Source organism: Rhinopithecus roxellana, chromosome 7 (genome assembly GCF_007565055.1).
Source record: "Rhinopithecus roxellana isolate Shanxi Qingling chromosome 7, ASM756505v1, whole genome shotgun sequence".
In the NCBI taxonomy this organism is placed as follows: domain Eukaryota; kingdom Metazoa; phylum Chordata; class Mammalia; order Primates; family Cercopithecidae; genus Rhinopithecus; species Rhinopithecus roxellana.
Window position 1 is genome coordinate 73,263,420 of NC_044555.1, and position 12,893 is coordinate 73,276,312.

The following is a 12,893-nucleotide window of genomic DNA, read 5'->3' on the forward strand; positions in this document are numbered from 1 at the left end:
GAAACTCCATGCCCATTGCACCTCAATTCCCCATTTTCCCCTCCCCCATCCCCTAGCAATGACCATTCTACTTTCTGTGAGTTTAACTATTTTCGATATTTCATAAAAGTAGAATTGGGCAGCATTTGTCCTTCTGTGACTGGCTTGTTTCACTTAAGCATAATGTCCTCAGGTCCATCTATCCTGTAGGAGTGGTTTCTGACATCCTCCAAACTGAGAGGGTTTTGAAACTTGTCAGACATGCACAAAGGTGGAGAGACTACTATAGTGATCACCACGTTTTCATCATGCAGCTCCAACCACTACAAAAGTCAGCTAATTCCATTTTACCTGTTACCCTCTCTAAACGTGACCCGTCCCCTGCCCCACTCAGTTATTTTAAAGCAAGTCCTAGATTACTTTTTAAGGAAACTGACTTGGGTGTGTTTAAGAATTTGCCTCAAGTCAGATGGTTTTGATTCTTCCATTTTTCCTGGTGACAACAGTAATCCAAGATTGGGTAACAATTATTCAAGCCTTACAGAAGCACACAGAGAGTAACATTTTTGGTAACCTCAGTGAGGATCTATATTAGCGATGTGATATATGCCACTGAAAGGCTCTTTCCCACCCTGTCCACGTGCTAATGTTGACCTCACAATGGTGTGAGCTTACGTTGGTCTCTAACGCTGTTCCCTTAACGGTATAGCCAGACAATGATTTCATCATGGAACTGAAGCTGAAGATGCTGTTCCAACCTCTGCCTGTTACCCAGTTCCAAAGTCGCTTCCACATTTTTCAGGTAACTATTCAGCAACGCCCTACTCTACTGGTACTAATTTACTGTATTAGTCCATTTCCATGCTGCTGATAAAGACATACTTGAGACTGGGAAGAAAAAGAGACTTAATTGGACTTACAGTTCCACATGGCCGGGGAGGTCTCAGAATCATGGTGGGAGGCAAAAGGCACTTCTTACATGGCAGCAGCAAGAGAAAATGAGGAAGATGCAAAAGCAGAAACCTATAATAAATCCATCAAATCTCATGAGACTTACTCACTATCAAGACCGGCCCCCATGATTCAATTACCTCCATCTGGGTCCCTCCAACAACATGTGGGAATTCTGGGAGATACAATTCAAGTTGAGATTTGGGTGGGGACACAACCAAACCATATCAGGTATTATAACATAATAAGAAATACATGTTTAGTCTCTGGCCCTCAGTTTCTTGCACAGGAACTTGCCAGGAATGCCTAAAATCCTCTAGGTAGAGGTGCTAGGAGAATCTTTTGTTCTAATATTTTGTATTTGACCCTCAGTTCCTGACACAGAGCTCTTAAATCCCTAGGAATGTTTTGGGTGATAGGAGCATCTTTTGTTCTCCTGGTGGGCTCCTGAACAGCCTCATGATGGGAGCTGATTGCCAGGGAAACCAACCATGTCATTAGAGGGTTAGAGCTCCCTCTAGGAAGGGGAGAGGAACTGAAGGTTAAGTTAATCACTTCTTGTCTTAGTCCATTCAGGCTGGTATAACAAAATATCTTGCTGGTGCAGGAAGAAAATGAAGGAGGAGAAGGAGAAAAATAAGAAGAAAAGAGGGATGAGAAGGGAGATGAAGAAAGAGAAGGAGGAGGAGAAGGAAGAAGAAAGCGAAGAGTGGGAGAGGAAGGAGGATAAGATGAAGATGACAAGGAGGAGGAAAAATAGAATCTTAAGAGACGTTAACAAATGACTATCTCTAAGTGACAACATTATAGTAACTTACTGTTTTTTATTTTCAAGATTTCCAAAATATCATTAACTATTATCTTAACTTGTACTTTATAAAATTAAGAGTATATAACAAAGCTGAAACCCCAAATTTTGTGAAAAGTATGATGCATAGGAGTCAAAACCTGCTATTGGAAAAAAAAATAGGGACAAAGCCCCAAGGATTACATGAGGTTAGTGTTGGTTATTTTCTGATGAACACAACACAGGAGAATGTGAGTATCAGGCTTGAGGCTCTGCCCTTACTTTCAGTAATAGGGGACAAGAAAATGTCTGCATTAAAGAATCAAGTTTAAGGATAAATAGGCTTCCTTTTAAGCAATTCTGTGGGCTCGGCATGGCCACTGCATCCCCGGCAAGATCCCTTTATTTAGTCTCAAGGCATGGAAGTGTCAAACTGTAAGTTACCCATAGTGTAATACCACTCAGACTAAATTTAAACCAGGAAGCATAGTGTACTCAAAGCAAGTAAGCATTACTCTAAAGATGATTGTCCTATAGACGGAAGACATGTTGTTTTGCCACCTTTTCCCCACAAATTACTGTGGTCCTGTATATCAGTTGGGGAGAATGGCACTATTCATTTAGGACAAGTATGAAGAAAATAATTGCTAAATTGTTAAATCCGTAGCTTTGGCACGCACCCAAAGAACTGTGCTTTTACACAAATGGACACGAATGAATACAATTTTTGAAAACAGAGCGTTCTTACTCCAAGGTAGTGTGCTAGTAGGAAACTTAGATGATCCTGATTGTACTTCAACAAAGGCATGAGTGCCAGGCAGATGCCGTTCCAACTGCTCTGTGTGGTCTGACAACTGGTTGAGGTTCCATTGGTATTCGTCTGAGATGGTCACCTGGGAAACCTAAATTAACACAACATCCCTGAATCAGGTAATCATGCACCATCCTTTATCGGGTAGCCACTTTGGGTTTGAACCAAAGAAAGATGAGCTTGAAAGGTGTGGAGCCTATAGTAGTGTTACTTGAAAAAGACCTTGTCTTTGATCTAGTTTTGTTGGCACAAGAAAATAAGCATATTTCTTGTTAGATCTCTCTTTACACTGGCTATCAGGAGGATAGTTAAACTCCTCATGCAGCACGACAGAGATTTTTTTCAGACATATTTCAGATAGCTGAGATTTCTTTCTTTGACACACACACACACAAACAAGTATACAAAGTATATACTTGTATATATTTTAATTTTATAATTTTGATTGCTATTATGTTAAATCTTGGAAAATTTTCAAAAAGCATTTTAAATTATTTAGCTGTTATTTTTGTTTTAATACTCGTATTAAACTATTTCTGTTGGAAACACATTTTCTTATCTCCAAAGATAGCATACACTTAGTCAATGTTTCTTATCTTCTTGGCCATCTTCTCCTCTTCCAAATGTTGAACTCTCCCAAGGCCCCATTCCTGACACCTGTTTTTCCTCCAGCTCTTATGTCTCTGCAGACAATGTTATCTATTCCCATGGTTGTGTATAGTGTTTGTATCAGGATGACCCCAAATTCTTATCTCCTGCTCTGACTTCTCCTCTAAATTCCTAAATCCTAAATCTAACTGCCTAATTCATATCTACATTTGGATGCCTACAGTGCAACTCAAAATCAGCACATCCAAAATAAAGCTATTGGTTCTAGATCCCACACAAACTTCAACTCTTTTCTTCAGTGTCTGTGTCTCAGTGAACAGCATGTGCACCCAGGTATATACACGTGATTCCTGTCTTTCCCTCATCCCACATCCATTAACAGGCTGTATTAATAACTCTTGTCAGTTCTGGTTTTACATTATATTCCACATCTGTTCAATTTTCTTCATTTCTTCTAGGGTCACCTTATTCCATGCAGTCATCATCTTTCATCTTCATTCTTGCAAGAATTTCTTAAGTGGTCTTCCAGCCACCATTAGCTGAAAACCGCCATACTTTGGGTTATAAAACATTATTCCTTTGATCAAAACTCTCCGGCACTTCCAAACATACTTTAAAATGGAAGTGAAACTCTTACCTAGCCGAGAAGTTCTTATGTGACTAGGGCTTATGCCCTTCTGCAACCTCATTGCCTCTCACTCTCCTCTCAATCATGATTGCTTCAGTTCTGTTAGCTGAATGTTTCTGTTCCTTAAACACTTAAAGCTAACACTCAGGCCTACACACTCAGGCTACACACTCAGGCCTACAGCCTGTTTTAGAAGCTGCTCCCTCTGCCTGGAATAATCTTCCCCAGTATCTTCACATGTCTGAGTTCTTCTGATTCTTTTAGATTGCAGTTTATATGTCTACCCCAAAATAAATAAATAAATAAATGAAGCCAGCCCTGACACTACAAAATGAAGCCATCTACCAGTCAGTCTTCCTAACATTTACCTGATGTATTTTTTTCGTGCAACTTATTACTTACTATTTACTTGACTTTGAATAAGTCATCTTTTTACATTTTATGTTCTAGGCCTTTAAAAAGAGCGTATTTCGTGAAGTTGATTTCAGTATTAAAGGAGTTAATACACATCAAGTGCTGAGAGTAAATATTCACAGAAGCAATCCATTTATTCTTCCACACAGCAGTCAGTAAATGTTGGTGGACTAGTATTAACTATCATATTATTCAGGATATGAACTAACTTGTTTTAAATCACAGATGATAATTAAATATTAATTCTGCCATTAAGTGCCCATATCCAATTTTCAAATCATCATTGTTGCCTTCACACTCAAGCAGGTCAGATGGCCAAAGCTTAAAAGTATATAGCTAAAATTACTACACAATGACACTATAACCATTCTTGCACATGTCTTTGGTAAACACAAGTACCCACTTACGTTGGATATTTACCTAGGAATGAAAATACTGGGTCATAGAGCATGCATGTATTCAGCTTGTAGATACTTCTGAACAGTTTCCCAAAGTTCTGTTTCCAAAATACATACTTATACTATATTTTACGTATAGTCAAAAGTTTTTCAAGTTAGCTATCACAAAAAAGTAATTATCCCAGAATATAATCCATATGACAAAACATATTCCTATTAGCTCAAAAGATTATTGTAATTAGAAAGAAATGTATCAGCATAAAAATGATATAGGAATTACAAATTACTTATCACTCTACATTTGTAATGCATATATCACTGTTTGGAATATCTCATTATTTTAATTGCAACCAATTACTCCAGTTGGAAGAGTCACAGCAAGCAGTATTATATATTTTTGGAATAAATTGAATATGTCATCCAATATCTCATCCTAACATCCTACTTTTTCATTTATTAAAGCGTCAAAGTTCACATTAACGCTCATAAGAATTTTGAATCCACATAAATATATAATTAAGCTGAAGGTGAATATCTTTCAGGTGGATTTACCAGCAAGTATGAACGTTAAAATGATAGCTAACATACATTTCTACTTTTAATTTATTCAGTGCAGTAATGATACTGCTACAATACTCATATTGTTGTGCTATCTATAATGTTTAAAGATAATTAACATGAAGATGATGTTCTATAATTGCTTTATTGTTTTTTTATTGTGTGTGAATCTAATATTGCCTCGCTATTGACTCTCTATATAAACAAATTATTTTCCAATTTCTTACAGTAGACAGATACGCTTATTCAATAAGAGAAATGAATATATTGAAAACAATTTTGAATAATAATATATTATATCTTAAGACACAACTTCAAAGATTGTGGCATAAAAATTGAATCTAATAATGTGCGTTTCTAGTGGACTTTACTATCAAAATAAAAATTCTTAGAGTTAACCTTCTGTGGTTTGGAGATAACACTACTATAAACTTTGTTATTTTATTGTATTTTTTTTAGACTCTTTCCCCAGTCTACGGACACAACATATTTAATCTGAGTTGTATGTGATGTGTGGTGTGGTTAATTTATTGTCCCGGTTCATGTAAAGTGTGTTAATTATTTTTAATTTGGCATTTCACTTTCACTGACTAATCAGATTCTAACTAGAAATTGACAACTTGTGGCTAAATTCATTCTCTTCTTGTGTTTCCAACTGTGTTTTCACTGGGCTTCTCCTTTGTGTCATTTTTTTGTACATCTTTTGATTTGGTCTTATTAATTTACCTAGATGAAGAAGCAAATCCTACAAAAGTACAAATACATTTATCATGGTCTTTATATTGGGAGAACTAACCAATTGAGTTTCATTTTTTAGAATTTGTGTTTTTCTTATCCAATATGGATTTAGAAGTGGATAGAAAATAAACCCATTTGGAACATATATGAAGCCCATTGTTGGTCTAAACTTCCTCATAGGTTACTTGAGTCCCGATCCATCACAAATACAAACACATTTAAAAACATAAAGCATTATTATGACGGAATCAAAATACCATGACTAAATCCATTTTCCCATCACAATGTCATTTCTTAGATGAATACAAACAATGTTCATATTAAATAGCCATTTCTATCATGGATATGAGTTTCTGGTGTCTTGTCTTTGCATAATAAAAAGATCTCATTTTTACATAAGCAAAACGAGCACCGTAACATTGCATAATTTATGTTTGTATCTTGGCTTTGCTGAGAGTTAGATACAATGGAAGGAAGAAGGGCATCGAAACCAGGCAAATGTGAGTTCTAAACCAAGCTCTGACATGTGACTTCAAGTTGATCACCATACTTTTCTGAGCTGTGGTTCCATCTTATGTAGGATGGAGACAACAATACCTGGAAAAAATAATTGTAAGGCACTTAGCAGACCATAAGGTGAGTTGTCCCTCGAAATGCTTGTAGCAATTTACAATCTTCCATTACCATTTGATAATTCCACTGAATTCTCTACCCTACTGCCCATATCCAACCAGCTGTTAAGCTGTTGCTATCTGATCTGAAATAAAGTCAAGAGTAGCTGTATGGCTTTGAATGCCCAGATGGCAAGGTAGTATATTAGTCAGTTAAGGCTGCTATAATGAAATATCATAAACTGGGTGGCTTATAAACAGCAGACATTTATTGCTCACAGTTTTGGAGGCTGGAACTCCAAGATCAAGGCATGGCAGATTCTGTGTCTGCTGAACGAACTTCCTGGTTCACAGAGATGGCGCCTTCTTGCTATGCCCTCACAAGGTGGAAGGGGCAAGGGAGCTCTCTGGGATCCATTTTATAAGGGCACTAATCTAATTCATGAAGGCTTTACCCTCATGACCTAATCACCTCTCAAAGCCCCCAACTCCTAATACCATCTGGTGGAGTTAGGATTTTCTTTTTCTTCTCTTTATTGTTTTTTGTTGCTGTTTTTGTTTCTTTGAGACAGGGTTTCTCGGTTGCCCAGCTTGGAGGGCAGTGCCAAGATCATGGCTCACTGCAGCCTCGACCTCCCATGCTCAAGTGATCTTCCTGCCTCAGCCCCCCAGGTAGCTGGGACTGCAGGCACGCGCCACCTCGCCTGGGTAATTTTTGTATCTGTAGTAGAGGCAGAGTTTCACCATGTTGCCCAGGCTGGTCTCGAACTCCAGAGCTCAAGCGATCCACTCACCTTGGCCTCCCAAAGTGTTGGGATTACAGACATGAGCCACTGCACCCGGCCAGAGGTTAGGATTTCAAGAAAGGAATTTTGGTGACATAAACATTCAGTCTGCTGCAGCGGGTGATGAAAGATGATGCTGACAGTCTTGCAGGGTCTATTTTATAGAGACCCCAAGTATCATATTTAATTAAAGCTAGTCTTTAAAGGGCAAAGGCCTTTGAATGTGCTCTTCCTTTGTCTGGATGCTCTGCTATTGTATATTCATCCATTTCCTCCCTATTCTCTTCTCTGGATTATCACATACATAATGTCAACTCCTATTTCAAGGAAACACATCTTTTCCAAGATGGAAGTTTAAAAAAAAAAAAAAAAGTTCTGCCACATTTCATCTGCTCCCTTTCAGATTCCTGGTTCCTGATAGATGCTACTTTCTTCATGAAGTTTGACTTCCACCTGTAATTGATTTAGGAACTGTATGAGTCCATTCTCACACTGCTATGAAGAACTACCTGAGACTTGGTTATTTATGAAGAAAAAAGGTTTAATTGACACACAATTCCACAGGCTGTAAAGGAAGCATGGCTGGGAGCCCTCATAAAACTTACAATCATGGAAGAGGGTGAAGGGGAAGCAAGCATGTCTTACCATGGCAGAGGAGGAGAGAGAGAGAGAGAGATAGAGCGAAGGCGGAAGTGCTACACAGTTTTAAACAACCAGATCTTACGAGAACTCATTACTATCGTAAGAACAGCAAGGGGAAATCCACTCTCAAGATCCAATCTTCCACCAAGCCCCCCTCCCCACATTGGGAATTACAATTCAACATGATATTTGGGCAAGAATACAGAGCCAAACCATATCAGGGATCTTTCAGGTAAACTCACATGTACTTACGTCTTCAGACACTCATCATACTACGTTGTAGTAGCTTTTGAAAATATGTCTGTTTCTCACCATATGACTGCCATCCCAATAAAGACAGGGATGGCTTTGCCATTGCTCACCATCATATTCCCATAATTCTACCATCTCTCCAGTTAGTTCTCCTCATTGTTCTCGCTTCCAAGACCCCAGTCCCACCAGCCTTGGACTTTCTCTTGACTAATTTACTCTCCTATTTGAGGACTCAAGTATCATTCTTTATAGGTACAAGCCCTAACAAATACTGATTGAATGACACAAGCAAGTGAGAACTATTATATATAAAGGATACAGAGGCATTTTGGCCACACTTGGCACAAGCCCTGGTCACAATATAGTCTACAGTTGTTTCTGTCATTGCTGCTTAGAATTCATTTCATTTTTCTTCCATTTCCTTTTCAGTGAGTTTTCTAGTTTCCCCCAAAAGACTTATTTAATCATGGACATTGGAGTACTTAATTAATTTCCACTGAGCATGGTTTCAAAATATCTAACACTTACACGCAGGGTCCACTGCTTTCTTTCACTGACTTCCCTGGTGAATATTGAGCTATTTACCCACAGAACAGGAAATACACATGGTCTCATTAATCTCTACTCTGCCTAACCCAAACCTACTCCCCCGCAAACTCAATGTGAAACAGATTGAGTATCCACTGTCATATATTATTTAGAGAGTACCATTGATTTATACAACATTTCCTCAGTCAGAAGGGTAGTGATTCCTTGGCCCCATACTCAATTTAACTGCTGGGAAAGTTTCTATTTGTTGAGAATACCTTTTCCCAATGCATACAACTGTTACAGGGGGGTTCATCTGGTTTAGCCACAAAATAACTCTCTGCAGGTGTAACAATCTGAAACATACGAGGACTATTTTGGGAATATTGTCTAAGAATAGGGTAATAGTTCAAAATAAATTGCAACAATTATTAAAGTGAAAACACTTACCCTAAGTCAGAAATCATGCTATTACCAATGTGAAGAAATTTAAAGGCAATATGAACCGTATCTCCAGACTTTTCAACAATAATGATAAACAAAGACACAGGATTAATTCAGAACTACCACTCAGTCTCTAAATAATTTTTCTATTAGAGAAGTGCCTATTTCTTGCTAAGCAGTTCAAAGCACACTTTTATTATTGTTTTCTTGTGTGCATATCTTAAATATTGATACTAGCTCACCTAATTTCCTAAAAAATTATATGAACACTCAAAATATCTCCTCATATTTTATGTTTTTGTTTAATTTTTTTAAAAAATAAAATAGATATAGTTTAGAGAAAAAAAATACCTTAGTGCCAAAATCTTAAAACCTTTGGTAAAAAAAGGGTTAACAGTACTTTAGGTATTCTTTTGCTTGTTTACTGGGGACGCCAAGGAAAAGAAAGAAAGATGACTTGGGCAATTTACCTGTAAGCTTGCAAATGTCAGACCTCTTGGAAAACACTATAATTTTATCTCCTAGAGGGAGATACCATTACAAAGATTTTACGATCCACTTTTAGCAGACTGTTGTAACTGGTCTGGTTAGTACTGTTTATAGACTTAGGGACATGGATTTCTGAAAAATGTTACATAAGCTGTGTAATTGAGTCTACTTGAAAATGTCTCATGAAAGAAGCATCTCCCTTCTGCATAAGGGGCGCTCTCACAAGCACTGCTTAGAGAACTCATAGTTGGAACCCAGGGTCAAAAAGTGTCCTAATGAAAGAAGAAAGGATTCAAGGAGGAGTGTGGATGGTCCCAGACTTTGCTTTGGCTGTGTGAAATTATTAGTAGCATTTGACACTGGGCAAGATTTCAGAGTGAGGCTCATTCAATAGTCCAATATGTCTAAGCTCTATGCTGATTTTATTTTAGAAGATGTTCCTTACCTTTGTCCCTAAACATATTTTATACTTTAATATTTTATGCCATAACATTCACTATCTTTGTCATATTTGTTTGTAAAGATGGAAGGCTCAAAAGTAATGCACTAAGTATCTAACATCAGAAGAAAAAAAAAAAAAGAAATAGTAGAGATATACTCCTTTAAGGACAGCTTTCCTCTTTCCTCTGAGTCTCTTTTTTTAATCTCTTTTTTGTTTGCCTTAGTCTATATATCATGTTAAAATCTATGTCAACTATTTGGTCTTCCTGGACTGCTCAATCCATGTTGAGAGTGACACTAAAATGTCAATTGGTAGCTCTTGTTTTCTAATGGTGACCTTTACAGTACAATAACTCACTAGAGACCTTGCTATTTCACTGGGTGACCATCACTCTCAGCATCTCATTTTTTTTTACTTTGGGTTGGTCAATTTCTTGAGAGAGGAATTCTGGCTGTCAACAGTTGGTGAACAAGAGGAAAAAAAACCAATTAATGATTGTGTATAAAGAATTTAACCTAATTCAGACTTGCAAGGTTAAGAACGTTTACTTTGAAAAAAATCAATAATGTTGATATGGAATTTCGCAATAAAATGCTTGAGGGTGGGAGCTAATAAAGCAATTCTTTCAAAAAACTATGTGAAAGTTATTCTCCACCTAGAACATTATACAATGCCAGGTAAAGTCACCAATCAACTGTGAGCATACAATACAAATATCCTCACATATTTAAAGTCTGAAAAATGTATCATCTTTTCTGAGGAAATTACTAAAGGGAGTGATTTACCAAAACAGAAAAGGACTGAGAGTAAAGAAGTAGTAGTGGCAACACAAGAGAGAAACTAAATAAATTACAGGAGCAATGGAGATAAGAAATTCCAATATCAAAGCTATGCAGCATGTCCAGAGGGAATTAGTTCAGTGGATCAAGAACATACAGATGTTTCTGGTTATTTTGAAAACAGGCATATATTTCTGTGGGAGAGTCAGAGACAATTCAAGAAAAGTTACATAAAAATTAGACAAGTAAACAAAAGGCAATTACTAACTCCAAGGAAAACCAAAGAGATGTACTAGAAGGGAATACAATCATTGTTCATTATATGGTTTGACTGTGAATAACTGAAATATAGTGTTAATAACATAAACAAAGTATACTTGATTTAGCCATTTCCTGTGTTCATTATAGGTGGAGAGGGAGTGAAAGAAGTAAAATGGTAGTGGAAGTGATAAGAGAGATAAATCAATAAGTAATAGGTGAATAATATCTAAATCCAAAAACAAACAAACAAACAAACAAAAACATAAGCTTGCTATTTAAAAAAAGGAAGTAAATATCTTGAGAAAACAACTAAAATAGTTAAAAATGCATGTATTTGCAATGCTAGAAATGGAGAAGAGTGATGGAAGGAACTACTGGTTTTTATTGTAGCCCAATAAGGACAATTTCATTAAAATATGCATACATAAATAAATTACATATATATATATATATAACTTCAGTTATATTGAAATTAAACACTTTTACAAAATTAAAGGTTGAGAATGCCCTGAGATTTTTTCCCCTATATTGCTAAAGGAATACATGCATTGTTACATGCAAATGTCAGTTTAATTTGCATAATCTTTAAATATTTTTCATCCTCTAAGTTTTGGTATCACTGGGCAAAGCTGTGTCCTTTCTTTCTAGCTAAACTTCTCCTTTGTGGAGAAAAGTCTGTCAAAATCTGGCCTATTCTTTCTCAGATTTCATTCACCCATCTTCTCCTGTTTCCTTCACCTTGGCCAAGATGAAACCACCCCCAATTTTTTTAATGCTCTGCACCTTTTAATATCAAATTCCTTCACCTGCCCCCAGTAGAATAAAAAACTTGGAATAAGGTTGTTTTAAGTTTTTAATTCTTCAAGACCAATTAAAACTAAGGTTCCTTTCAGATGAGGCAGTCAATTTCCCTATTACCTTCCTCTGCCCACAATACTTTATTTCCATTCTTTCTCCTTTCTCCTGAGAAAGAATACTTATTTATTCACATGACACTCTTTCTGAACCAAGATGTTCAAAGGTAGAGACCGTGTTTTATTCCTCTTTACATCCTTTGGGCTGGACTAGCACACTAGCTGACTGCCAGCAGAAGTGCAGGCAATGAACATGTTGTGAGTAAGTCAGTGGAGGAATGACCAGCAGAGGTGCAGTGTAAGTGTAAGTCATTCTTCCTCTTCTGCATGTATCTGCCAGGAGCGACTGAATGCAGCGTCTCAAAACAAATATCAAAAACTAACCTACAACAATTCAAACCATTGTTCAAATACTACATTTTTATGAACCACAGAAGTGAATTAGCTCATTATCAATTTGCAAAACATCCAATTTTATGTCCAAATATAATATTATGAGATAGTTTTACAGTAACTGTGTCTCTCAGCAGAATAAAATTGTTGCTAGAAAGGAAATCAAACAAAATATTATAAGATGTGTGTTTGTTCACTCAGAATGAACTTTCTGAAATACTTCTCTTGAAATATCTTTATATCTCACACTTAATTTGTCTACACTGTATAATTACATATTATTCAGATGAAATATCAGTAATAGAAATTGTTCCTGAATTTTACAGGGAAATTATGTGCAAAGCTCTTTGAGTTAATCGTGAGCTATTTTTAAACTTCTGATTGTTAATGTCCAGAAGGGAATGCTAAGTTGCAGTATTTTCTAAACAGTGTCCACATGTTTACATGGAATTTTGGCTTCTCTTCACCTTATCACAGAATGCTGAATTGTTACCTTCTGTCTGTCCTCAAATGCTGAATTGTTACCTGTCTTCAGAAAAG

General features: G+C 36.7%; 1 protein-coding gene across 2 annotated transcripts in view; it reads right to left on the bottom strand.

Annotated features, from left to right (window-relative positions):
• The window catches only part of PNPLA4 (patatin like phospholipase domain containing 4), a 98,899-nt gene that overhangs the window by 16,861 nt on the left and 69,145 nt on the right, over positions 1-12,893 (bottom strand). The window contains exon 7 of one of the 2 annotated variants that reach the window (XM_030934693.1): positions 6,301-6,470. The exons of the other annotated variant lie outside the window; for it this stretch is intronic. Coding sequence (XP_030790553.1) covers positions 6,381-6,470 — 90 coding nt within the window. The 3' untranslated portion in view covers positions 6,301-6,380. Of the gene's footprint in view, positions 1-6,300; positions 6,471-12,893 lie in introns of those variants that run through there. 2 annotated transcript variants of the gene reach the window in all.